General features: G+C 44.3%; 1 protein-coding gene across 4 annotated transcripts in view; it reads right to left on the bottom strand.

Annotated features, from left to right (window-relative positions):
- Positions 1-20,599, bottom strand: part of CDC14A (cell division cycle 14A) — a 183,159-nt gene extending 162,560 nt beyond the window's left edge. The window contains exons 1-2 of one of the 4 annotated variants that reach the window (XM_062191828.1): positions 19,772-20,599; positions 18,151-18,241 (exon numbers count right to left, since the gene is read on the bottom strand). Coding sequence is in view for 3 of the 4 variants with exons in the window: in XM_062191826.1 (XP_062047810.1) it covers positions 18,151-18,241; positions 19,021-19,069 (140 nt within the window). In the remaining variant the exon portion in view is untranslated. Of the gene's footprint in view, positions 1-18,150; positions 18,242-19,020; positions 19,182-19,771 lie in introns of those variants that run through there. The other 3 variants (XM_062191826.1, XM_062191830.1, XM_062191827.1) reach the window with 3 other exon arrangements.
- Between the last annotated feature and the right edge of the window lie 5,990 nt (positions 20,600-26,589).

The following is a 26,589-nucleotide window of genomic DNA, read 5'->3' as shown; positions in this document are numbered from 1 at the left end:
CCACTTCCAGCTTCCTGTTTATGAGCACCATAGGAGGCAGCAGGTGATGCCTGAAGTGCTTGGTCCCCTGCCACCCACGTGGGAGACCCAGATTGAGCTCCAGGGTCCTGGCTTAAGCCCGGGGCAGCTCCAGCTTTTGCCAGCACTTGAGGGCAAGTGTTTGGCACAGCAGCTAATACATCATTTGGTATGGCTGCGTCTCATATCAAAGTGCCTGGGTTCAAGACCTAGCTTTATTTCTTATCTAGCTTCCTGCTACTGCACACCCTAGAAAGCAGAAGGTGATTGTGTTCCTGTCACCCATGTGTGAGATCCAGACCGAGTTCTGAGTTCCCAGCTTCAGCCTCACCCACCCTCAGCTATTGCAGACATTTGGGAAGTAAACCAGCAGACAGAAATCGAGAAAGAGAGAGAGAGAGAGAGATGGATAGATTAGTTAGATCAATAGCTCTCTCTCTCTCTCTCTATCTCTTTCTTTCTCTCTCTGCCTGCCAAAAAGATTTTTAAAAAAATATATTTTAAATGAAAAAAATTTTAAAAACCAGAGAAATTGCCAAGTATCATGAATGAGGCATAGATAAAATGTTTTAAAGACAATATTCTTCAAGAACCTATATATTTCCCAACAGTAAGATTAAGGCCTAGTAATTTTTTATCTCTGTTTGTTCAAAGGAGTCATATTTCCAAAAAGTCAGTTTGGGACCTTGAACTGAAGAACAGAAAATTAGAAGAGGCTCTAGTCCCCAGTTTCCTTATTATCTCCAAAGTGGAAGGCCCCTGTAAGAGCAGATTGCTACCCACAAACAACACAGTGAAGAGGTTACACCTCTTTCTTGGCCACAGTCCAAAGTTAAGGATAAGGAAAAATAAAAACCAAGCTATCTCAACCCAAAGGACTCCCCACCCCACAACATCATGAAGCTCTATAATCTGCCTTCATATACCACAGAAAGAGGGACAGGCTTCAAGTCACACACTAAGAAATTCAAACACTTTGCATAGCCAAGAGCAACCTAGAACTAGTCTTCAAAAGGCAGAAGTGTGACAAAGACAAAGCCAAGAGCCATCTTAAGGTCATTTGATATACCACTTCCTTACAATGCTTCTGTTTACAAGAATATCTGTGTATTTATAATAATAGTTTGTATGTGCATATATAGTTTTCTAACCAGTCAAATAAATTTCTGAAAATGTCAAAATTATGGAGAAAATGGCCATAATTGTTCACATGATGCTGGGTCATTGCTAACTTTAATATAAATAAAATAAGACACTTATTCCCATGAATCTTCTTCCCTAATGTGGGGAAAATAGACACATCTATAATACAGACCACTAGACAGGTATTTGATATTTTATCAAAATAAAAAACATTTGAAATAAATCAAACATGCTAGAGTAGAAAAAAACATATTTCAGCAACTTGGAACAAAGGCAGAAGAATGAAAGGAGTTCGGCTCAGGGTAGAAAAGGAGAAAAGGAAGTTCAAGAGCTTGGGGACAGTGAGATGAGAATGGCCGAGGTAAGTCCTTTAGAAATTCTGTAAAGAAATCTGAGGCTGAGTGGGCTCCTGAACTTGAGGTGACAAACACTGGACAGTGTCTTCTCCATTCTGAAAATTCCCAGGAAGAAGCCTGCAGAACCACAACCCAGCAACACCTCCTTTGTCTTGAAAGAGAGCCGGAGTTATTCTGGTCTCATTGGGCAGGAAAAATCATGGATTTATCATTTTAGTATTTCAGAAGACCCTCAGCTTCATCTACACATGAATAAATGAATGAACAAATCAATCTGTCTACCAATTTGTAAATCTCCTCCTATAGCAAGGTTGGCAGAATATGGGTCAATAATAGACAGAAACTCATGAATTATTAAGTGAAAATCATTCTATCTTCCACTCAATGAGTGTAAATAGCAAAAATCAAATTTCCTCCCATTTTGACAGGAAGAAATTAAAAGAACTGGAGCATATGAGTCCTGCAAAGTGATTCATTTCCTTAAGGGGAGAACAAAGAAATGAGAGCCCAAACTGAGTCACCTGGCACCCACAAGCACTGATTCCATGGATGCAAAGGCACATAGATACTGGGCCAAGAAGCCTTTTTGTCATACCCAGTGTGTCTAGCTCTCCTTACAAGATTTATTAAGTTTATGTTGTGCCATTACTTGGTCTTTGGTTTTTCCAGTAAGCTAATAAAATCGAAGTGAGCCCATTCTCAGAGAAATCATTGTTTGAAGCTCTGTTATGCCTTATTCTGCATGTTCACAGTTTTCTGTGAAAATGTTCAACTTCTTAGCAAAAAGATAAGCTATACTCCAAGAATTAGTCAGTCATTCAACAAAATTTATAACTACCTCTTCTGAACAAGGTATTACATGTTAGAATATTAATCAAAGACAATACAAAAATATATAATGGCATTATTTACAGAGTTAGAAAAAAATCCTAAAATTCATATGGAATCACAAAACACCCTGAATAGCCAAAGAGCAAACCTGAGTAACATAAACCAAGTTGCAGGCATCACAATACCTGTTTCAAAGCATACTGCAAATGCTATAGCAATTAAAATGGTTTGGTATTGGCATAAAAGCCAATACATAGATCAATGGCACAGAAGAGAGCTGAGAAATTAATCCCCATACATACAGCCAACTGAGTTTTGACGAAAGTGCTCAGACCATACAGTGGAGTAAGGATAATCTCTTCAATAAATGGTGCTGACAAAGATGGATGTCTACATGTAGAAGAATGAAATTAGACCCATACCTCTTGCTATATATAAAAATCAATTTGAAATGGATCAAAGACCCAAGCTTAAGACCTGAGACTACAAAGTTGCTGGAAGAAAATGTAGGAGAAACACACCAAGATATTGGCATAGGGGATGATTTCTTGGACAACACCCTCAAAGTAGAGACAAGGAAAGCAAAACTAAACAAATGGGACTATATCAAACTCAGAAGCTTTCACACAGCAAAGCAACTGATCAACAGAGTGAAAGCCATCACATCCAGCTGAATGGGAAAAATATTTGCCAACCACCTATCTGATAAAGGATTAATATTCCAAATATATTAGCAACTTGAAAATCTCAACAAAAAAACAGCCAATCTAGTTGAGAAATGGGCAAAGGACTCCAATACACAATTCTCAAAAGAAGAAGTACAAATGGCCAACAAATATACAATAAAATGCTCAACATCACTGCCATCAGGGAAATGCAAATTAAAATCACAATGAGATATCATCTCACCCCTGTCAGAATGGCTGAAATCCAAAACACAGAGTGTAACAAATGGTGGCGAGGATGAGGACAAAGGGGAATACTTAAACACTGCTGGTGGGAATGTCAATTACTGCAGTCACTATGGAAAACAGTGTGGAGATTTCTTTTAAAACTAGAAATAGACTTGCCATATGATCCAGCAATCCCACTACTGGGTATTTATCCAAAAGACTTGAACACAATGTATTAAAGAGTTATCTGTACCATCATGTTTCTAGCAGCACTATTCACCATAGTCAAAATTTGGAACCAACCAAGGTGTCCATCATCAGATGAATGGATAAAGAAAATCTGACATATATACACAATGGAATATTATTCACTATAAAAAAAATGAATGAAATTCTACCATTTGCAGCAAAATGGACACAACTGAGCACATCATGTTCAGTGAAATAAGCCAAACCCAGAAAGACAAACATCTCATGTTCTGCCTTATATGAGGGAGCTAAATTTTAAAAAAGAAAGAAATTTCTGTGTATATCAATATTGCTGCAAATATTATTTTGCAAAACTTCGCTGCATAACTTTGTCAAACCAATGGTTAAGAATCCTATACTACTATAGTTTTTTGTTTTTTGTTTTGTTTTTGTTTTTGTTTTTTTTGACAGGCAGAGTTTTAGACAGTGAGAGAGACAGAGAGAAAGGTCTTCCTTCCGTTGGTTCACCCCCCAAATGACCGCTATGGCGGCCCATATACTGCAGCGATCCAAAGCCAGGAGCCAGGTGCTTCCTCCTGGTCTCCCATGGGGGTGCAGGGCCCAAGCACTTGGGCCATCCTCCACTGCCTTCCCGGGCCACAGCAGAAAGCTGGAATGGAAGAGGAGCAACTGGGACAGAATCCGGCACCCCGACCAGGACTAGAACCCAGGGTGCTGGCACCACAGGCGGAGGATTAGCCAAGTGAGCCACAGCGCCGACCAAGAATCCTATACTACTATAGTTTCAATGATCTTGATTACTTTAAAATTTACTGTACATGGGTAAAATGGTCATTTTTCCGTTCAGTTATGGTTTATAGCCATTGTCTGTATTTCCACTGAACTACAGTCTTTCTGCTTTATACTTGTTAAACTTCTTACTTGGTGAAGTAGTAAGCCTTTTTACTGTAATGTAATTTTAAAATATGTTATCTCAAAAACTAAAAAAAGAAATAGAGATAGAAAAATGGTGGGAGGAAGACAGGGGGAGGGAGGCAGGAAGAAAGGGAATATCATTATGTTTTAGAATTATATCTACAAATCACATTGAAGCTGTTAAAAAGTAATTATAAATTAAAATTAAAATATATATAACTGCTTTAAATAAATTCTATAAGATTATAAGGCATGCCAACTCTTCCATTGTTTTACCAGCACAACTGATATTTTTGGTCTATTGATTCACTCACCCAAATGTTTACTGAAAGGCTACTGATCCCAATCCATAGGGAGCTCACCCTCTACTGAGAAGATAAGTAAAGATACTGTTACAGTGTGATTAGTGCTGAGATATCAGTGTCCCACAAAGCACAGTAAGATTACACAAGTCAGGGTTGTATAAGCATAGTTTGCAGAAGTTAAGCAGCACTGCCTCTATGTTACACACACCACCTAATATTTTCCCTATCACTAGAATATTACCAGCATTCCTCTAGTCAAATGAATAAGTTCCTATGCGTGGCTAAAATTTAAAATGATCATAATTCCAAAAGGTCTCACAGCTCAGTGAATGCTAACCTAAGATGAGGGCGCAAGTCTTGAGTTTTGGCTGAAACACTTATGGCAGAACTACCCAGAGTCCACTGATGCCAGCTTCCCGGAGCAGAGCAGATGCACATCTCACAAGCTTTCCTTGCACACAGCAGCCCGATGTAGAGCTAAAGACCACTGGGAGCCAGAGGCTTCCTGTCCCATCGTGGTCCCTCACTGTCCCTGGACTGGTGTCTTGGCCTCTCTGAGTCTCCACATCCTCGTCTCTCAAAGGAAGCCACCCAATGAGGTGGCTTCTAATCTTTTTCCAGCTGTTCTAATATATCCTATGTATATATCATGATATACTAGTGGAAAGAACTTTTGAAGCCACTTCATTCTAGAGTTGCGGAGTCTACAACTCTAGTTACCTACATTAGACAAACCAATCCAATAATTCAAATGTGTCTCCAGGGCGGCTCACTATGTACTCACTGTGCACTCTGTCCTCTCCGTGTGTTGGATTAAGGTACAGAAGGCATTTCCCTCAGAGTGGAAAGGGGAAGGACTCAGCCTTCTCCCTGACCTTTGCCACACTTTCCATACACTTGCAGTGCAAACTCATATCCTAGAAAGCACCTCTGTATATTAGGAAACCACAAGGAGGCCTTCAAAAAGTTCATGGAAAATGTAGATTATGAAAAATCTATGCCTGGATTTCAAAGTTGCTTTTGTACTGAAATAAATTTATTTTTCAATTCCATGACCATTCTGAAGTACCTTCATATCATTTACTTATCTGCATAAAGCTGGACATTTGTTGATCCTAAAGGAAGGAGAAAATCCAATTACCAATCTGTCCCCTGCTGCATTATGCAGTTCTAGGAAAGTCCCAGTTTCTAGTTCCTGCCTCGGGCCCTTAGTACGTGCTCTCTGGCCTAGTTAACAGGAGAGTATAAGGACCCTTTCACCCACTTAGTACCTTCTTAGCCCAGAGCAATCTGCAGGGTGCCTAAGGGTACAGCTGCTGTTTTTGGTAAAATAGGTAAGTGCTGTCCTTTTTCCAAAAAGCCAAGCAACAGACCAGATGGTGTGAAGGAAGCATCCAGCATCTGGGTCTGTAATTCTGTGAATTCCTTCTTTGGAGCAAGTCTATTAGGGAAAACCCCTTCAAGACTCAGACTAACAAAACCAAAAGGCGGCTTCTTCAAGAATGCCCTGTAAAGATAAAACTCACTCCCACAGGAACATTCTAAACCCGTGTAAATCCACCCCATTATTCAACAGCAGGCGCTGAAGAGGGCGAGGCCAACAGTATAACATGATTTTGGCAGAAAACCAGATGATGAGAGATCTCTTGTACATAAAAACTAAGGCTCACAACATTTCACAAAGCAGCTGAAGCCCAAAAGAAAAACAGCCACTCTAAAACCTGTGCTGATGGAAATAGTTACTATAAAATCTCCAATACCTTGAAGATTGCCTGCAAGGCACTGGGTGGTGTGGTCCCTACCTATCTCCCTTTAAGATCTCATTTTGGAACTTTTTAGCCATTTTATAGTTAATAATCTCTAGCCACAGGATTTATTTTAGTTCCTGCCTCAGGCCCTTAGCACATACCACCTCCTCTGACCTCATTAACATCCACTCATCCTTCAGTTCTCAGTCCCAGTCACACTTCCTCAAGGAGTTTTTCTTTACCTCACCCCATCTCCACCTCTCTCCAAACCCTGTTCTACACACACACACACACACACACACAAATAGGCTCTGCTGCACATGCTTTCAAAGAACTGCAGGTCTTCCCTTTAGAGCACCTGCAGGTAATCTTGGGTCTAAAATGCTTAATTAATGTCCTCACTACAGCCCACCAGACTACAAACTCCATGAGATCAGAACTAGGTTTAAATTTGCTCACTGTTGTATCTGTAGCACCCAATACAAAGGTGACTGAGTAAATAAATGGAAGATTGTGTGATCTGATTGATTCATTTGCAAAGATACTTCCCTCTTATCCTTTTAAACTCTATGCCAGGTTAAATATGGAGGGGAGATAACACATACCACATTTTATAAGCTTTGAGTACAAAGTAAAATGAGGCAGACAAAATGACCCAAGAAGGAAGGGCCGGGGAGGGGATCATCCACCCCTCTGGGCACACAGCAAGGTTAGGCCTCTCCCCTCTGACTCCCCTTGCAGCTGCATCTTTGTGACTGGCATGCTCTGTGTGTGGCCTGCTCCAGAGGTAACCCCCAAAAGCTGGAAGGACTCACCCCAACTAGTCATCATTCCAGTCCCTTTTTTCTTAGGAGCTCCTTCAACTCTGTGAATTTATCCAAATGAAAGTCAGCCTAAGCCTTCCCTCTCCGGCTTTGCAGAGCTGCCGGCAGCTGCTCTAGGGCAAGCACATCCCAACGTTTCAGTCCAGCGAAAGGGCAGGGCAGGAGCAGAAGGCGCGGTTCTACAAGCCCACCACACACAGCCTCCGAGAAGAAACCTTTCAGCCTGTTTCTTGATTTCACACAAAATACACACACACACACTTTAACATTTCAGACTAATTCTACCAGAACTCCCGTAAACTCTGCATGAATTCCACGATCCCTTAAAAGGAAGAAACATATATAGACCAAGAAGTCAGTTACACAAGGGTCCCCAGTGCCCAAGTATCACCAATCTGAAATATCAGTGGGGACCATCAGTAAAGCAAAAACAAAGTTGCATTGTTTCTTCTAAAGCCTGCCACACACCCATGCCCTTTAGCTATGTTTGTAAGACTCCCAGGGCTAGCGGTGCACACAACAGGTAAAGCCACTGAATCCTGGCTACTCCACTTCCGATCCAGCTCCCTGCTAATGCACCTGGGAAAAGCAGTGGAGGATGGTCCAAGTGCTTGGGCCCCTTCCACCCATATGAGAGACTTATAGGAAGCCCCTGGATCCTGGCTGCGGTCTGGCCCAGCCTTGGCCGTTACGGCCATTTGGAGAGCAAACCAGTAGATGCAAAATCCGTCTCTTTCTGTCTCTCCATTTCTCACTGTAACTCTGACTTCCAAATAAATAAATAAATCTTTAAAAAAAAAAAAAAAAAAGCAGAAACAGAATCCCAGAGTCGATTTAGGCTTATCTGGTAGCAAATGCTAATAAGATGTGATCTCTGCTTTCTATGCCCAGAGCTATCAGACTCATCAGCAGCTCATGGGGAGGAGTCGCTATCAGTGGCCGGTACCCAGACAGCAATGTCAATGCTAACCCAACAAAGCAGCACCCACAAAGTACTCAACTCAGAGTATTAGCAATAAAAACAGAATGAATTCATACTATGAAAAAACACAGATGTTCAGCAAACTGGAGCCACTTGGCACATCAGCAGAGGGCACTTGGTTCATCAAGAGTCCCTAAAACTACCCACCGAATTACAAGGAAAATGTTCAACCCCCATATTTATAACAAGTCAATCTAGGTATTACAGGAAAATGTAAAACATAATCAGCAACATTCTTTAAGAAAGCAGAAATATGGATTCATTTTAGAAAAGTTTCCATAAACCTATTTTTTTGAGATTTATTTATTTATTGGGAAGTCAAAGTTACAGAGAGAGAGGGAGAGACAGAAAGAGAGCTTCTATCTGCTGTTTCACTCCCTAGATGTCCACAATGATAGGGACTGGGCCAGGCCGAAGCCAGGAGCCAAGAACTTCTTCCAGGTTTCCCATATGGGAAGCAGGGGCCCAAGCACTTGGGCTTTCTTTCACCACTTTCCCAGGTGCATTAGCAGAAACCTGGATGGGAAGTGGAGCAAACAGGACATAAACTGGCACTCACATGGGATGCCACTGTGGCAGGCAGAGACTTTACCCACTATGTATGCCACAATGCCAGCTCCTCCATGAATATTTAAATGATCAAACAGTTTTGAAACTTCAAGATGTAACTTCCCAATTCTCTGTATAATTAGCATCACGGAAATGCCACATGCCCAGACAAAATTGAATAAATGCATGATTATTGTGTATTGATCAAGGAGGTCAATCATGAAATGAACTATCTTTTCTGGTCCTCAAAAGCAAATTAAATTGTATAACAAAAGAAATACAAATCAACAGAATGTATACATGTTTAAGACCAAAATATTGAGACCAGGGTTGTGGCACAGTAGATTAAGCTGCTGCTTGAGACACTGGCATCCCATATGAGCACCAATTCAAGTCCCAGCTGCACCACTTCTGATCCAACTCCATGCTAATTAGTCTGGGAAGGCAGCGGAGGATGGCCCAAGTGCTTGGGCCCCTTCACCCATCAATATGCTGAGACTCAGATGGAGTACCAGGCTCCTGGCCTCAGCATGGCTGGCCCAGCCCTGGCTATTGTGGCCATTTGGGGAGTGAAGCAGTGAATGGAATCTCAATCTCTCTCTCTCTCTCTCTGTAACTGTGCCTTTCAAATAAATAAATAAATCTTTTTCTAAAAAACACCAAAATAACAAAGGAATAAAGGAAACACTGTTCAAAATCCATATTTCACAGCGACTATTTCTTAAAAAGGAATTCCTTGTCAACCACAAATAATCATCTCATTTACCAGATGTTTCCAAGTGGTCAAGGACTAGGAATATTACATGCTTTCAATAAACAGAACAATATTTTAGAAGGCTCTTATTCAACATGTAATTTCTTGGTGGTTCTGGAAGGATTCAGCTGATGAACAAAACCAACATATTTTTGAAGTAAATTTGAACTAAAACTTCAGAAAAGAAAGTTTAAGAAACAATGAATCCCACAGTGAAATGTAGACATCCCAACTCAAAGCACAAAGCCAGAAAGGAATCTGAGATCAGTTGTTCCACCTACCTCCCCAGACTTTAAACAGGTAAATATCTAAATATCCAGGACAGGCATTGTCTATTTTTTACTTAAAGATCACAAAAGACAAAGACTCCATTCCAACAACTCCCCCTTCCTACTTCCTATCTCCCATCCCCAAAACCAAACAAACAGAACAAAATGGCAGCTCCGCCCTCTGATTTACATACTTCACCCACTTACAGGTATCACTTTCTCCTGGGGACCCAAGCCAGAAACTGATTTCTCTTTCAACCCCTCATCCCAACTCTCATTCAATCAGTCCCACAGCCAGGAAATCCATACTCTCTAGCCTTTCCAAACCTGGTCTTCCTGCTCCAAATCCATTCCTGTCATTGCCCAGCCTAAATCAGAGCCATTCATCATCACGCAGAACTGACAGATGTCCACATGGCTTTCCACAATCCAGTACCCAACCAAAGGTCCATTCTCATCTGTGACTATGCCCCATCCAATATTAAGCTCCACCTAGCAGTCTTCCTTTTCCCAAACATCTCGTATGGGTTTTCCTGTGACTCTGCCTGAAATTGCTTCCTTCCTTTATTTTCTTCCTTCCTCACTCAGTCATTCATTTATTTACTCATTCATTCAATTTAAATTTCTAGGACCCCAGCTCTATGCCAGGCACTGTGCTGGGTATAACAATGAATGGTGAGCAACAACAGGTCCTCAAAGAGATCCTAAAAGTATTCTGGGCTCTTATACACCCTTGAAAAGCTAGTTTCAACATCACTCTCTGAGTGATCACCCGGGCAGTAATAATCTCTTCCTTTCTGGGACACTTAACACATGCATTTGCAACTTTCATCTTATATTGCCCTGCACTGTATTTATTTCTTCATCCTTCTTTATAAATGCACAGGTACTTCAAAAAGTTATTGCAAAATGCACAGTACCTACTAATTCCATTCTCCACATACTTATTGAAATGTCTTCATATGTGTTGATTTCCAAAGCACAGGGCTCTGTGTCATAACCTACCCCGCCTAAGTTATGCTAGTTTCGTGTACAGCAGATTTCAACCATTTACAGGTTTCAAGTTATGCTTTTCACTTCCCATAAAAATGTACCAAGTCATTTTTTTTAAACACAAAGGCGTATTGAGCTGTGACTAAGTAAAAATCATTTACTTTTGGCTTGGAAAAGTGATTATGAACTTACAAATGAGAACATCTGATGTCTTAGGAATCTACTTCAAACAAAATAATGAAGCCGCCCTGCGGTGATCTGGCACAGAAAGAACTTGGATGGCAAACAGCTTCTCAATGGACTCTCCTGCAGCCTCTCAGATCTCCCCCTCGCTCTCTGGATGCCAGGGTAGGACCGGCCTTGTGAAGAACACTCTCCTAGCACCTCGGCTAAATTCTTCATTCTCACCAGGCTTATCTCAAACAAACGCAAAGGACTGAACAACAATTTACCAGGGAGGATTACAGACTGTAGACTGTGAATACCTTGAGGTCAAAACAGCAAATACTTAAATAAATTAATATCTAGAAAGTCAAATTTGATTCAAGTGGGTTACCTCATTAAGAACCGGCTATGAATATATACATACAAGTCTACTTCCTATAATGTATACTGCAAAATAACATTAGTTGTACACATAAGTACATACATGCAAACAAATACCTGCACTCAAAACAGAGGGGGATCTGTTGCTCTGCCCTTCAAATAAATAAATAAATAAATAAAAGTTTACAAAGAGAGAGAGAAACAACAGTGAACAATGTTGGGTTACTTTTGAAGGTTAGGGTAGAAGGAGAAAAAAAGGGGAAGAAAGTATAACTCTATCATCTTTTAAAAGCTAAATGGGGGAGGCGACGCTGTGGTGCAGCAGGTTAATGCCCTGGTCTGAAGCGCCGGCATCCCATATGGGTACCGGTTCTGGTCCAGCTGCTCCTCTTCCTATCCAGCTCTCTGCTATGGCCTGGGAAAACAGTGGAAGATGGCCCAGGTGCTTGGGCCCCTGCACCTGTGTGGGAGACCCGGAAGAAGCTCCTAACTCCTGGCTTCGGATCAGCGCAGCTCCGGCCATTGCGGCCATCCGATGGAAGACCTCTCTCTCTCTCTCTCTCTGCCTCTCCTGTCTCTGTGTAACTCTTTCAAATAAATAAATAAATCTTTAAAAAAAAAAAAAAACGCTAAATAGGGGTGGCATTTTTTAATTAAGACACTACTTGGGACACTGGCATCCTTTATCTAGTGCCTGGGTTTGAGTCCCCACTTTGCTCCTGATCCCAGCTTCCTGCTAATTCCTTCCCCTATGAGGCAGAGGTGATAACTCAGGTAGTTGGGTCCCTGCTACCCATGTTAAAGACTCAATTGAATGGTTTTGGCCTGCCTAGCCCATCATTGAGAGCAGTTAGGGAACCAGCAGACAGAAGATCGATCTCTTTCTCTCTCTCCTTCTTTGCAATAAATTAAATAAATAAAAACTAAAAACTAAATAGCTTTCAAAGTTTTCCAGAGACTTCTGTGTAGAACTCATTATATATTAAGTTACACCAGCGAGACAGGAAATACATTTCACCAGACAGCCTACAACAGCACTTTTCACAGACTTATAAAAATTGGGCTGTTTTTACTTTCACATGTCCTACAACTATACAAAAATAATTCAACTTCTTTCTTTTTGGCAGTGCACTGAAAGGAGAAAAGGCACAATTATATCCACAAAAGAGGAACTGCCAACAGAAGTTTTAATTACCATCAGGCATTCCCAAAAACAAGCCAGACATGGTATAGGCATACACTATGCATGGCATATTTCTCGGAAAACCATCACCCTCGTTAGAGTGGACAGGCCTGGCAAAGAGGAGCAGGGCTGTCCCACACTCTCCCCACCAGCCCCAGACTCAGGACAATGGAACAGATGGAGGCCTAGGAGCATGGACTCCAGGGCAGGTTGCCTGGGGCTTAAATCCCCACTCTGTCCTCTTCTAGCTCCGTGACCTCCAGCAATGAACTCACCCTCTCTGGGCCGTTTCCTCTCACTTATATGTGGTGATGAAAACCTAACGCAGCACCTAACTCCCAGGACTGTTCTACGGATTCAGAGACAAGAGAGACTCTCAGAACACTGCCTGGCACAAGACGACACAAGTTAGCCGCGGCTGCTAATGTTGTTGGGGCTTTATTTTCATTTCTACAGAGAAATCTGTCTAGGAATTCCACCAGACTTTTCTGTCTGTATCACAGCAATTCATAATGAGAGCTTAGACTCCAAGGCTCACAGGTGGGTATCTGCTTAAGTGGCATCCAACTTCCCACTAAGCTATCCTAGTTGCTACATATTAAACTTGAAATAGAAATTGAAAATTCAGGAGGATTTCTTCTCACATAAATCTAATCTAAATACTCCTTCCTGCAAAGATTTCTAGGCAAGCAGTTCTGTACTTCACTCAAAAATATCCTACAATTACATTTTGGCTGATCCATAGACAAAAGAAATCATTCTTCTATAAATTATTTATCCAAGAATTCCTAAATGCATTAATATCAGGCCACTTTAATAAAATTCAAATGAAAGTTCAATGTTTTAAATTATTTAAGTCTTCCACTTAGCTAATTAGTCCTCATTAGAGGTTGCTCATTGTTAACATACTAACACATTGGGTGGAATTCTTCGAATCACTTCAGGAACTGCTTAAAATTCGGTCCTCAGAGTAGCTCCACGAGGAGCTTGCTGGCATTTTCAATACTTTCCCTTTGCAAATCCAAAGAGAGAAGAAATGAAAATGGACAAGGCTGAAAACAAAGACACCACATATAGATCCTTCACAACAAACTGGCTTTCTGTACAATTAACAACCAATCCTACCCCCATGGCCACCTGAACGAGAGGCACACAAGGATTACAACAATTACCATATTTGATTTTACTAACTTGTAAGCCAAGTTAGTAAAGCTTCTAGTCGGATTACAGGGCCCAATTCCAACACCAAAAAAAATTAGTCTTTCTAAAGAGTTATGCTTTATTTGTAGTGTAATCAAACACACATAAATCTTATTTGAAAGGCTGCCTTTTAGGGGTCTATTTTTGCACCACAAGTGTGTAAGCCTATACCCTGATTTTAATCCTGACCTGTGGAATCCAAACCTAAGGGCAAAGTATGATTTTTTATTATCCACATTTTATTCCAACTGCTCAGGTCTTTTCTAGTATTGAGACAAGATCAATCTAAAAATCAAGCAGAGGGGTGGAGCATTTGGTGGTGCAGTTAAGACACCCACACCCCAAACTGGAGTGCCTGGGTTTGAGTCCTGGATCTGCTCCCAATTCCAGCTTCCTGTTAATGTGCACCTGGGGAGGTAGCCAATGATGAGTCAAGTAGTTGGATTCCTTGCCACTCATGGGAGTGGGAGACTTGGATTGAGTTCCGTGCTCCTAGCTTCAGCCTAGCCCAGCCCCAGCTATTGCATGCACTGGGGGAGTAAACTAACAGATGGAAGAGATCACTCTCTCTCTCACTCCCTCTCTCTCTTTTCTCCCACTCATTCACTTTTCAAATAAATACTTTTTTAAGAAAATAAAAATAAAGCAGAAAATTCAACTGTCACTCTAATTGCCTGACGTCATGGGAACACTTGGTGAGATTTCCTCTACCAGCTTCTCAGAAAGTTGCTATTTCAATCACAAAGTGCTGCCATCCTCTGACGATGAAATAAACATCTTCCCAAAGTACCGCTTTGTCCAGAGGATCCTCAGTCTAATACTGAGCCTCGGCCCTGATTCAAAAAGTTTCCCAGGTGACTGCTTACACAGAAAGGTAGCATTTCATTGAAACGTTCAGCAGGTTAGAGAGTTACCAGGCTGTAGAGGCCCTCTATAATACATGCATGATGTCCGCCCTCTGTAATACACGCCTGATGTTAGAGACACACACTTATAGGTGTGACAGACAGTCAGGATCCCGCTGCTCCCAGGACATCCTAACAGAGCCCAGATTGCTACACATCCTCCTAGAAGCTTTGCAGTCTCTCTCACTGGACAAATCCAAGAAGTCGAGCTGATGAGATGGATTCCACTGCTCTGTCCACATTCCCTTTCTCCTGTCTCCTTCATGCTTTCCCACTTTTTGAGGCTACTTGTCTCTCCTTTCTCCCAATTCTCCCCTCATCCTGACTCCACCTGCAAAATAACAGACCTTCGTATCATCTCTTCTCAAAAATCAAGTTACCCACACAGCTTTAGCACACCTTTGGGGAAACTCCCAAATTTGACAACTCAACGTTTAGGTAATATCCATCCGTGATGTGAATATTCTTTAAACATCTTTAATTCAACCTGGTCCAAATGGTGCGTCGGATCTTCCCGTGGAAACCAGCTCTTCCACACCACTTCCTTTTGACAGCCAAGGATCCCCATAGGCTGACAGCAACCCAGGCTGTCTTAAGGACTTGTGGGAGCCCTCTTTCTCTGCAGTTCTCTACAACCCACACTCCTGGTTTGCTGCCAAGTCACATGACTTCAGATGCCCCCTTTCCATCATCACTCCCACCACTCTAATACAGGCACTTGTTTCTCCATGGACATCTCAGAGAGGGCTCGCCCCACCTCTCTCATCCATCTTAAGTGGTGCTATCATCTGAATTTTTTGAAAGGATCTGTGTCCTTTGGAACTAGATACTTGGTTTCACCTTCCAGTTCTGCTATCTGGTATTTCTGTGGCTTTAGGCAAGTGGCCTACCCTCTCTGTGCCTCATCATCATCGTACAGTAAAGATAGTAATGGTGCCAACTTCATAGAACTGATGCAAGAAACAAAATGAATGAATAGTTGCAGAGCACCTAGCATAGCACCTGGCATGCATTTAAATGCTCAGCTCATGTTTGTCATTATTTACAATTAGCACAAATCCGGTCATACCATACCTGCTCCCATATCCTCAACAGAGTCCCGTGGCATACCAAAGAATCTGCAGGTTCCTCACCCTGACATTCAATCTGTGTCCAACCAAGCTCTCAGCCTCAGAATCCACACCTCACATGTGTGACCTGTGCACACCAAGCAAACTGGAGGACCCACTGTTGCCTGAACACATGTCTGAGCCTCCTTCCTCACCCTTGCTGGCCTTTTTTAGAGAATCCATCATCCCACATCTCTACTACTGGACCCCACCCATCCTTCACGTGCTCTCAACTTCTCCACAAAACTTTTCTGAATACACCTCAAGCTATGCCCCAGCCTCCTGCGAATTCCTCCAAGCACAGGGGCTATACTGAAACAGTTAATTTTCCTGCACCTTTTTTGTAGCCCTGTTATCCTCACCATAGGCTTGGAGCTCCTTAAACATCATGCACGCATTCAGCATGTCATTCTCTGTGTCACTCGTACTGTGTAAATTGGGGTAACAAAAAGGAGCTGTGGGTGACAGAGACCACAGGCACCACTGTGTCACAGCAGGACAGATGCAAACTAGAACAGGACACACTCGGCCCAGGTTGGAGTCCTCACCATCATTTCAAATGACATCCAAACTCACCAGATAAACTGAATGGCCTCTCCAGCAAGTCTTTCCTGACAAGACCCCAGAAACACAGTAGAATAAATGTGAAAGAAAGCACAGTCCCATCCTATAAAAACCACCATGAATAGCACATACAAAATCAGGCTAGTATATCAATATTAGAATTAAAAAGTCACTGTGTGCTCTATTTAGTTGGCAAAATGTGATTTTCTGCTGGATCTACCAGCAACAGTCTCATGAGGAGCCACTCAGACCTCAATGACTGGAGCTTGTTTGATGACATACTAACAATCTCTGGCACATTAGTCCTTGCAGAATTGAACATAATGGCACATGCAGAGGCACAGTCCCCATCCTCAGACTCACAAGAGGTCCCCAAACCCTACATTCACAGAAAGAAAGCCACAACAATGCACGTTCTCAACAAAGGGTGGACACTCAATAAACACTGCTGGCAGTGACATCACCCAGGTACCAAGGGTCAGGGAGCAGGCTGAGCAGGGCTCCGTTCAGCCTAGGAGCAGAGCTGTAATCTGACACCAGGGACTCAGATCTCGGCCTCAGCAACTCGGGCACTCACCGCAGCAGCAAAGGGCTCTTTCATTCCAGCTCTCACGACAGCTATTCAAGGAGAGTCCTCCTCCCAGCACCACTAGGAGAAACGTCCCAAGACCTCCATCTCCAGAACCCCTATGATGCAGGGACAATTAAACACCGCTTCCTCTGAGAAAAGGCCCATGACACTTACTCTTCAAAGGCCTGCTGTAAGCCCCAGATCCTTAGGCAGCACAGCCAAATGTCCTTTATAGCAGCACAAGTGCTAGGAAGTTACAGGGCTCATGCAACTGTACCTTTTGTTACGACAGCTATGACAGCAAACTAATATTTATATTAGAAGATAGTAGACTCCTCTGAAATACCAGCTCTTTTAATAAAAAGAACATACCCAAATCAATTCAGCCTTCTTATTCCTTATCATCTGCTGCTTTTACTGAATAGAGATTCACAAAGCGTCTTCAGAAAATTCATGGAAAATGTGTATTATGCAAAAACCATGCACAGATTTCATTTTTTGGTAACAAAAGCAGCCCTTTTACATCCATTTCCCATGAACTTTCCTATCATCTTTTTCCTGTGGATCAGTGCTGTTTCACAGAAAACTGTTCCCTTTTCCTATTTTCCACTCTCAATCCTAATCCCCCACAAGCAAAGTAACCAAAGAAAGTAAATCAGCACTCCTGTACTCCTTCCTCAAAGGCAAAGAAAAGAAGAGCCTGAAGTTTGGGGCACCTGAATAACACAACTCAATCAATAATTTGTCACACGGGCAAAGTCTTCCTCATGGATACAACTCGGATACAGCTCCCTGCAGCTCATGTGTTCCACTTTCTGCAAAGGAGCTGCACAAATAAAAACAGGCGAAGGTACAAAAGACGCCTTGTGCACTGTAATCTTACGTACCTGTAGTGCACACACTGTCCTGCACCCTGTGGTTGTCCCATAAATACTTGGTGACTGATTCACCGGCCAGTTACAGTCTGGCAATGACAGAGATGGATCTGCTTGGTCTCACTCTAGGAAGCATTGGTCATGTATAGTTGCTGTTTTTTGGGGTGGTAAGAAGAACTGATACAGACAGAAGTCTAGAAGGACTGAGGTGTTGACAGGTTCAAATTATGTGAATTTGCTCTGCACCTCTTCCCAAACACCTGAGCCTTTGAAAGAAATATCTAGTATTGTTACTTGCACCACAGGAGAAAATTGAATAAAACTTCCATAAAGGTGCATTGTGTGTCCTCACCAAAGAGCCAACAACCTAAATGAGAGAAAAAAAAAAAAGAAAAATAGAAACTTACTTTTCATAGACCAGCTCCTCATCGATGGAGAAATAGTGGGTATTTACTGTGCTTTTTGGTCTATTCCTTAAAGTAGCAAAATATAACCGATCTGAAAGACAAGTATAAGAGACAGGAGAAAACATATGAGAAGTGGGGAAGCTGAGGTGAAGGTTGATGATAAAACAGAAGGCTCAAAATAACATGTGCTACCCATAATTTAAAGAACCCTATTAACACGTGAAATTCTTGCAGAAACCAGATCTCTCTCGGAAAGCAGAGCCCCCAGAGCACAACAGTGAGAGAGACAGGAGGGGGGCCGGACCCAGGGACTCAGCCCGTGGCCGAGCGCCCGCCAGAGGACACCAATGCTGGGGGTACCAGCAGACCTGGAGACGTAAGTTTGGTTCTGAAATCTCCAGACCTCACAGCTGCCGAAGGGGAAGAGAGAAGCGAGCCTCTCCCCAGCAGCTCCGAAGACTTCAAGAGGAAGGAAGGAGAGACGAGGGGGTGTGGTTGGGGGAGGGGGGTTGGGGTGTCCCGAAAACCGAGACCGGCAACGATGGGGTAGGGGCGGCCGAAAGGATCAACTGGTGCAGGATCCCCAGAAGCTGCAGGGTGCCGGGCCCCGGCAGAAGCCAGCGCTGTCCCATCACCAGCCGGGGAGGCCATCCCAGGGATCTGCAGAGGGAAAGAGGGAACGCAAGAAAGAGAAGCCGGAAGCAGGGGGTCCTCGGGGACTGGAGAGTGGCGAGAGGGACCTGAGCGCGCGCAGCGGCCACAGGACCGGGGACCCGGGAGAAGCCTGGGACAGCGGCTGGGACGCATTGGCAAGAAGTGAGGAGTTGGGGACGAGGGAGGGTCGGAGGATGCGGGGCGGCTGCGCCTCACCTTTCATGAACTCGCAAGCCCCGATTAGCTCCCCTGACTCTGCTGCCATCTTAAGCGAGTTACGCACGGAGGAGGGCTGGGTCGTGGCCAGCTGAGGTCACCCGCCCCCGGGGGCTTCCCCACTGCCCAGGAGCCAGGAAGCTCACGGTCCGGAACACCGAGCCCGGCCGAGGGAGGCAGCGGGCGCCGAGGGTGGAGGCGGCTGCAGGGTCAGCGCGCCGGGCGCCCCGGGGACATTCCGTGGGGAACCCGAGCCCGCTCCGCGCGGGGCGCACACGCCCCGGGCTGTGGCCGCTCCGATTCGAAGCGGACTGCTGCTGCTGCTGCTGCTGCTGCTCCGCGGCCGCCGCTCCTGGGAAACGCAAACCAGCTCTCACGGCCCGGCCAAGTCTTCCCCCGGCTCCCAAAGTGATCATGGAGGAGGACGCGGCTGGCCCCGATCGCGCCCGTGGCTACTCGTGCGGCAGCGGGCAGGACTCCGGTGCCCGCGGGCTGGCAGCAGCTGCTCCGGCTCCTCCTCCGCCACCTCCTTTCAGCAGCAACTCTTCCTCCTCCTCCTCCTCCTCCTCCCCCTAGGTCCGCCCCCAGACCTTCCTCCCCGCCCCCCCCTCGGCCCCCTCCACTTTCACGGCTCCGCGGCCATCCCTTAAAGGGACAGCCCTGCTGCTTTCTCCGCGCCGGCCCGCGCCCCAGTTACCAGGCGCCCCGCGGGTCACTAGGAGCCAGTTGCTAAGGCTTTGTTGCCGCTCACCAATTGCAGTACGGGAAACGCGGCCCTCGGGCCCGGGGGAGCCGGGCGGGGCCTCAGGGCCAGAAACTTATGAATGAAACGGTGGGGGGCGCGAGTGGCCGCCGCGGAGCGGCCTCGGAGGCCAGCAGGCACCCGCACGCCTTCCTCTTCTGCGCTCAAGAAAGTCTTCTCCCACTCCACGGTTTTCTTTTCAGTCCCTCTCATTTCCTCGCACGCCCCCATCTTCTTCTAAACTCTTGCACGCGCGCGCACCCACACTTAAACATCCCTGATTTTCCCCGCGCCCTGCCTAACCTCCCGCTGACCTTCCAGCCAACCTGCATCCCCACCACTAAGGGGTCTCCATCTTTATATTTAAAAAAAAAAAGAAAAGAAATTGAAAAGGAAGCGCCACTTCCTAGCTTGGAAGTCCACGAACTGATTTCCTCTGCACAGAAGTAGACTCGGATGCAACCCGCGCTTTGTTCTCGCGGGTATCAAACGTCCCCATCCAGCCTCCACGTCCCAGTTTGAGGACGCCACTGTGAGCGCGAAATCATCACAAATGCCTGCTTTGTGTATCGCTGGGCTCCCGGAGCGGGCGAGGCGGGCCAGCCAAGGCCAGCGCGGCCCGAGGCAGAGAAGGCAGGGGGGCCACTTGTCCACCCGGGAAAGTTACACAAAAGGATGTCTTCACGGCGCTACGGCGACGCGCGGCAGGCAGGGCTCCTCTCCGAGAGGCCCTGGGCTTGCCTCTGCGAGCTCTTCCCACTGTCTGAACAACTTTAATGCCCGCTGTCCCGCGGACCTGCCTGCTGGGTGGGCATCCGAAAATGGCGCTACAGACCCGCCATCGGCAGAGCATGCGCCCTGAGTGGCTTCTCCGAGAGCCGGCTTTGCGCCGGCCTTGCCCTGTGCTGCGGGCTGTTTACCTCTCGGGAGAGAGAGGGCGCGCGAGGAAAGAGCCGGGCGGCTGGCGTGGAGCGAGCGCGTTCTGGGGCCGGGGAGGACAGGCTAACTCCTTGTTCGCAGTCCTCGCGGGTCTGCTTCACGGACGCCCCCAAAAATCATGAAGTAACCATTACTTTCCTGTGTGCGAGCGCTATTTGAAACACGTCAGAAATTCTAACCAGAATTACCCCTGCAAAACAGTTCAAAACACCACCTGTCCACCATCCAGATCTGTAACTGTAAGCCCAAAACCATACAAACGCAGGAGCACTTCTCAACATCCCCTAAGTTGTCATACGAGGAGGGGAGAAAAATCAAAGTTCTAAAACTGTGAAATTCCTAAAAGGGTGTCTCACCTAACCTAGGCTGTGGCTGTGGAATTTCAAAGCAAAAAGTTGAATTTTGCCTGATGTTTATTCACCAGATCTTGATGTCAACAATCGCGTGGACAAATCAGATTGCTCTAGTGAAAAATTCCGAGATTTTATAGGTGAAGGATATGAAAAAGCAAAGTATATAAATCTCTCTAAAAACTTAGCTCCTTTGTTTAAGAGGCTAAATAAATCCAGTGATAATAACCTATTTCCAAAGTGGCTGTTTTGACATCCTTGTAGAAGCTGAACTCATTTAAATTCCCTGATAATTTTTCACTGGAATGCTGTACTAGAAAAAGAACGGTAGGAACAAGAAGCTGGGCTTCTCATTCAATGCACTCTAATTTCACAAAGTAAACAGTCCAATAACAGGAACTGCAAATCTACACTTTCAGAGAAGCCAGATTTAATTAAACATTCTCTTGTTTTCTAAACTTAATTTACAAAAGCATTTTCTTTCATATAATTCCCCTGATTGGCAAATTTTGTCATGAAGAATTAGTTGCAACCTACTAAATAAAATAAATCAAAATGAAAAGATTCATTTTTCCTTAGCATATTTATAATATAAATTTATTGTTTTTAAGGGAATAGAAGCTACAAGTACTAAAATTTTTTTTTATGTTGCATTACAGGAAAATAAGTGTCAGTGTGATAGAATCTCCCTAAATCAAATCTAAATGGAATAAGAAAAATGTGAACAAGATAGAGTACACATGACACACATACATGCCAAGGTTCTAATGAGATCATAAAACACATTATTGTCTCAATTATCATGAGGTCAAAGTTCCTACTGATTGTAGTTTCATAATAAGGGCATGCTTTTCAGTCTATGGAGCAAGATAATGGAAGGCATTTCTTTCCAACCACTCCACTTATAAATAAAACAAATTTATTTTATTTCATTTTATGTACAAAAAAGATAGATGTTTTGCACATAAAGAAAACACTAAGAGATTTAAGATATAGCTCAACTGCAGGAAAGGGAGTTCTTACTACAAACTGAGCAGGTAAGCATAGAAAGTGTCTTGAGTTTAAAAACAACATTGAAGTTTAAATCTGCAACCAGTGTTTGCACACTGCCTTGGACACCCTGCAGCCCAGGCATGTGCACCTGCAGAGACAGAAAACACTGCTGGAGGCAACACCAAGTGACTTCAACACCCTCTGGTTCCAATTCCTCCCCTTAAGGTTGTACTGGAAACTCCTAGTTACTCTTCCTATACAGGACAACTCTGCAAACACCAAGGTAGTGTCTTTCATCACATCTTCCCCTTAGAATTCTCCAGATTCAAATCCCCATTTTTTCCAATATATATTATGTGGCTTCACAATCCCTCACTTTCAGTCCAGTCTCATCACCACTTTGTCTAATTTCGCCTAAAGTGTATCTCCAACCTGAACAAAGGCCAGTAGGGACCTGGAATGATCAGGTTTGAAGTCAGAAAAAGACTCAGAATGGAAGCAAAAGCAATAAGAAGGTGAAAGAGAAGGGGGAGGAAGAGAGCATGAGAGAAGAAGGAGGGAAGAACTAAGTTACATCAGCTGCAAGGAAAGAGGAACAGCCTCTCTCTCGTTAGAATAGAGAAAGGAAAATGAGCTCAGGATAGTGAAAGGGCTGACAGCTCAGAGATTTACAGATTCCATTCTTTAAAAATTATCTCCATTTCTCATTAGTTACTTGTTTAGTGATGACAATGTTAGCTGAGCAAGTAAAAAAATCTATAATAAATACTTTGAATTCTTTCTAGAAGTTAATTTTCAAATTAGTATGAAACAAGAAGCAGTAGAAACTTTTACTGCTGAGTAATTCAAAATTCACTATGATTTCAATGGCTTAAATATATTGTCTGATGCCAAAATAAATTACAACAGCTTTTAGTAAAATATATGTGCAAAAAGTATTACAGTAGAACAAGAGTACCAAAAATGTATAGATTTAAGGTGGTTTATAAAATAGATATCCAGGCCGGTGCCGTGGCTCAATAGGCTAATCCTCCGCCTTGCGGCGCCGGCACACCAGGTTCTAGTCCCGGTCGGGGCACCGGATTCTGTCTCGGTTGCCCCTCTTCCAGGCCAGCTCTCTGCTGTGGCCAGGGAGTGCAGTGGAGGATGGCCCAAGTGCTTGGGCCCTGCACCCCATGGGAGACCAGGAGAAGCACCTGGCTCCTGCCTTGGGATCAGCGCAGTGCACCGGCCGCAGCGTGCCTGCCGCGGCGGCCATTGTGGGGTGAACCAACGGCAAAGGAAGACCTTTCTCTCTGTCTCTCTCTCACTGTCCACTCTGCCTGTCAAAAAAAATAAAATAGGTATCCACAAATGCCTAGTTTGTGGCCTAATCCAGCCATATTTTTGCTTCACACTAATTACCAGTGCCTATTTAAGAATTCTGAACCAGAATCAAATTGGTAAGAGCCAGGTGGGACTGAGATCAGAATGTTAAACTTTTCAAACAGACTCCATGGAGTGCAAGGGATTTAGCAGAGGCCAAACCTGACGATGAGAGTGAAGAATAATGGACAAGGACTCAGGGATTTTGTTAAACACTTCATCTACAAGATTACATGGCAATGGGCTGGCGCTGTGGCATAGCAGTGCAGCAATGCCAGCATCCAATGTGGGCACGTGTTCGAGACCCTGCTGCTCCAATTCCCATCCAGCTCCCTGTTAATGCACCTGGGAAAGCAGCAGAGGACGGCCCAAGTGCTTAGACCCCTGCACCCACGTTGGAGGTAAGAAGAAGCTCCTGGCTAGGGCCTGCCCAGCCCAGTTGTTGTGCAATTTGGGGAGTGAACCAGCAGTTGGAAGACCTCTCTCTCTCTCTCTCTCTCTCTCTCTCTCTCTCTCTCTCTCTCCTTCTCTCTCTTTGTAACTCTGCCTTTAGAATAAAGCTTAAAAAAAAATTATGGGAGCCGGCACTGTGGCATAGCAGGAAAAGCTGCCACCGGCAGTGCCAGCATTGCATATGGGCACAGGTTCAAGTCCTGCCTGCTCCACTTCCGATCCAGCTCTAGGCTATGGCCTGGGAAAGTAGTAGAAGATGGCCAAGAGCCTGGGCCCCTGCCCCTGCGTGGGAGACCTAGAAGAAGTTCCTGGCTTCGGACCAGCTCAGGTCTGGCCATTGCAGCCAATTGGAGAGTGAACCAGCTGATGGAAGACCTCTCTCTCTCTCTGCCTCTCCTTCTCTCTGTATAATTCTGACTTTCAAATAAATAAATAAATCTTTTTTTAAAATTATGTATCGAAACAGAAGGAAAAAAAATAATATGAGAAAGGGCTGGTGTTACAACACACCAGATTAAACTGCTGCTTGCGTCACCAGCATCGCATATCAGAGTACGTGTTCAAGACTCAGCTGCTCCATTTCTGATCAAGCTTCCTGATAATGCCCCTGGGAAGGCAGCAAAAGATGGCCCAAGTGCTTAGACCCTTGCTACCCCTGATGGGTACCAGGTTGAAACTCTTAGCTCCTGGCTTCTGCCTGGCACACCCTTGAATGCTATGGCGCTTTAGGGAGTGAACCAGCAGTTGGAAGATACTCTCTCTCTCTCTTTCTCTCTCTTTCTCCCTCTCTCTGTCAGTAACTCTGACTTTCAAGTAAATAAATCAAAAAAGTCAAATAACGGCCGGCGCCGCGGATCACTAGGCTAATCCTCCACCTGCGGCGCCGGCACCCCAAGTTCTACTCCTGGTCAGGGCGCTGGTTCTGTCCCGGTTGCTCCTCTTCCAGTCCAGCTCTCTGCTGTGGCCCGGGAAGGCAGTGGAGGATGGCCCAAGTGCTTGGGCCCTGCACCCGCATGGGAGACCAGGAGGAAGCACCTGGCTCCTGGCTTCGGATCGGCGCAGCACGCCAGCGGTAGCAGCCATTTAGGGGGTGAACAAACAGAAGGAAGACCTTTCTCTCTGTCTCTCTCTCTGTCTAACTCTGCTCTGCCTGTCAAAAAAAAAAAAAAAAAAGTCATATAGCTATTTAGTGGTAGAAGTAAGACCAGTATTATTTCATTATTTTCCCTAATACTGACAACCTTTTCATAATTTTATTCTAACAGCTTCATTACATTGTTCATCTTATAGATTCTTAAATCTGGGGGGTAATAAATATCAAACAATAGGTCACCAGCATTGTGGCACAGTGGGTTAAGCAAAATCTTGCAACACCAGTATTCCATGTTCAAGCACCCAAGTCCAGTCCCATCTGCTCCCCTTCCAATCCAGCTCCATGTTGATCCCTGAGAAGAAAGCGGAAGTATTCGGGCCCCTGCTGACCACACGGGAGAGCAGGATGGAGTTCCTGGATTCTGACTTTGGCCTGTCCTAACCCTGGTTGTTGCAGCCTGTTGGGGAGTGAATCAGCAGAGAGAAGATCTCTCTCTTTCTGTGACTCTCCTGCTTTCTGTGTCACTCTTCCTTTCAAATAAGTAAAACAAATCTTAAAAGAATTATAACATATCCATAATATCTTCAGCTGCTTTCTTCAAACCACTTAAAGAAAAGATTGAGATAATTTAAGCCTATAATGAAATAAAAGAAGATGTTGCTTTGTCTGCCTGGCTATTGTTCTCACATGGCTTCTATAAAAATTTGAATTTTTTTCTGCTCCTGTGATTTATTAGTAGGATACAAGCATTCTACAGAGCATAGTTTAAGAAGCAGTGATTTCCTTGGGTCTCATTCCTTTGTTTTTTTTTTGTTTTTTGTTTTTTGTTTTTTTTGACAGGCAGAGTGGATAGTGAGAGAGAGAGACAGAGAGAAAGGTCTTCCTTTTTGCCGTTGGTTCACCCTCCAATGGCCGCTGCGGCCGGCGCATCTTGCTGATCCGAAGCCAGGAGCCAGGTGCTTCTCCTGGTCTCCTATGTGGGTGCAGAGCCCAAGGACTTGGGCCATCCTCCACTGCCTTCCCGGGCCATAGCAGAGAGCTGGCCTGGAAGAGGGGCAACCGGGATAGAATCTGGTGCCCCAAGTGAGACTAGAACCTGGTGTGCCGGCACCGCAAGGTGGAGGATTAGCCTGTTAAGCCACGGTGCTGGCCATTCCTTTGTAATCATAACCTCTACTCTACCACCAATGGCTGTACTCCCAACCTGTGTGTACTGATGGTCCTCTTCCCCACTTAATGCTGTATAATTGTTCAGACCTGGTTAATGCCACTCTTAGGATCATTGGTTACTATCCTCACCCTGTCTTTTATGACCTTGTCTAAATATGATCAGAGTCGGCGAACTTGGAAGGCTTCCAAGCCTTGGCAACTCATGACGACAGCCTAGGGTGGTTACTGGCGCCATAAACTAGAGTGTCAATTTGTTGGGTCAACAATAGGAGTCACTGTGCACTTGCTCCTCATGTGGGATCTCTGTCCTTAATGTGCTATACATTTTGATTTAATGCTATAACTAGTACTCAAACAGTATGTTTCACTTTGTGTTTCTATGTGGGTGCAAACTGTTGAAATCTTTACTTAATATATACTAAATTGATCTGTATATAAAGAGAATTGAAAATGAACCTTGATGT

Source organism: Lepus europaeus, chromosome 5, assembly GCF_033115175.1.
Source record: "Lepus europaeus isolate LE1 chromosome 5, mLepTim1.pri, whole genome shotgun sequence".
NCBI classification, from domain to species: Eukaryota; Metazoa; Chordata; class Mammalia; order Lagomorpha; family Leporidae; genus Lepus; species Lepus europaeus.
Note: the sequence above shows the minus strand (reverse complement) of the source record. Positions and strands in the feature narration are given on the sequence as shown.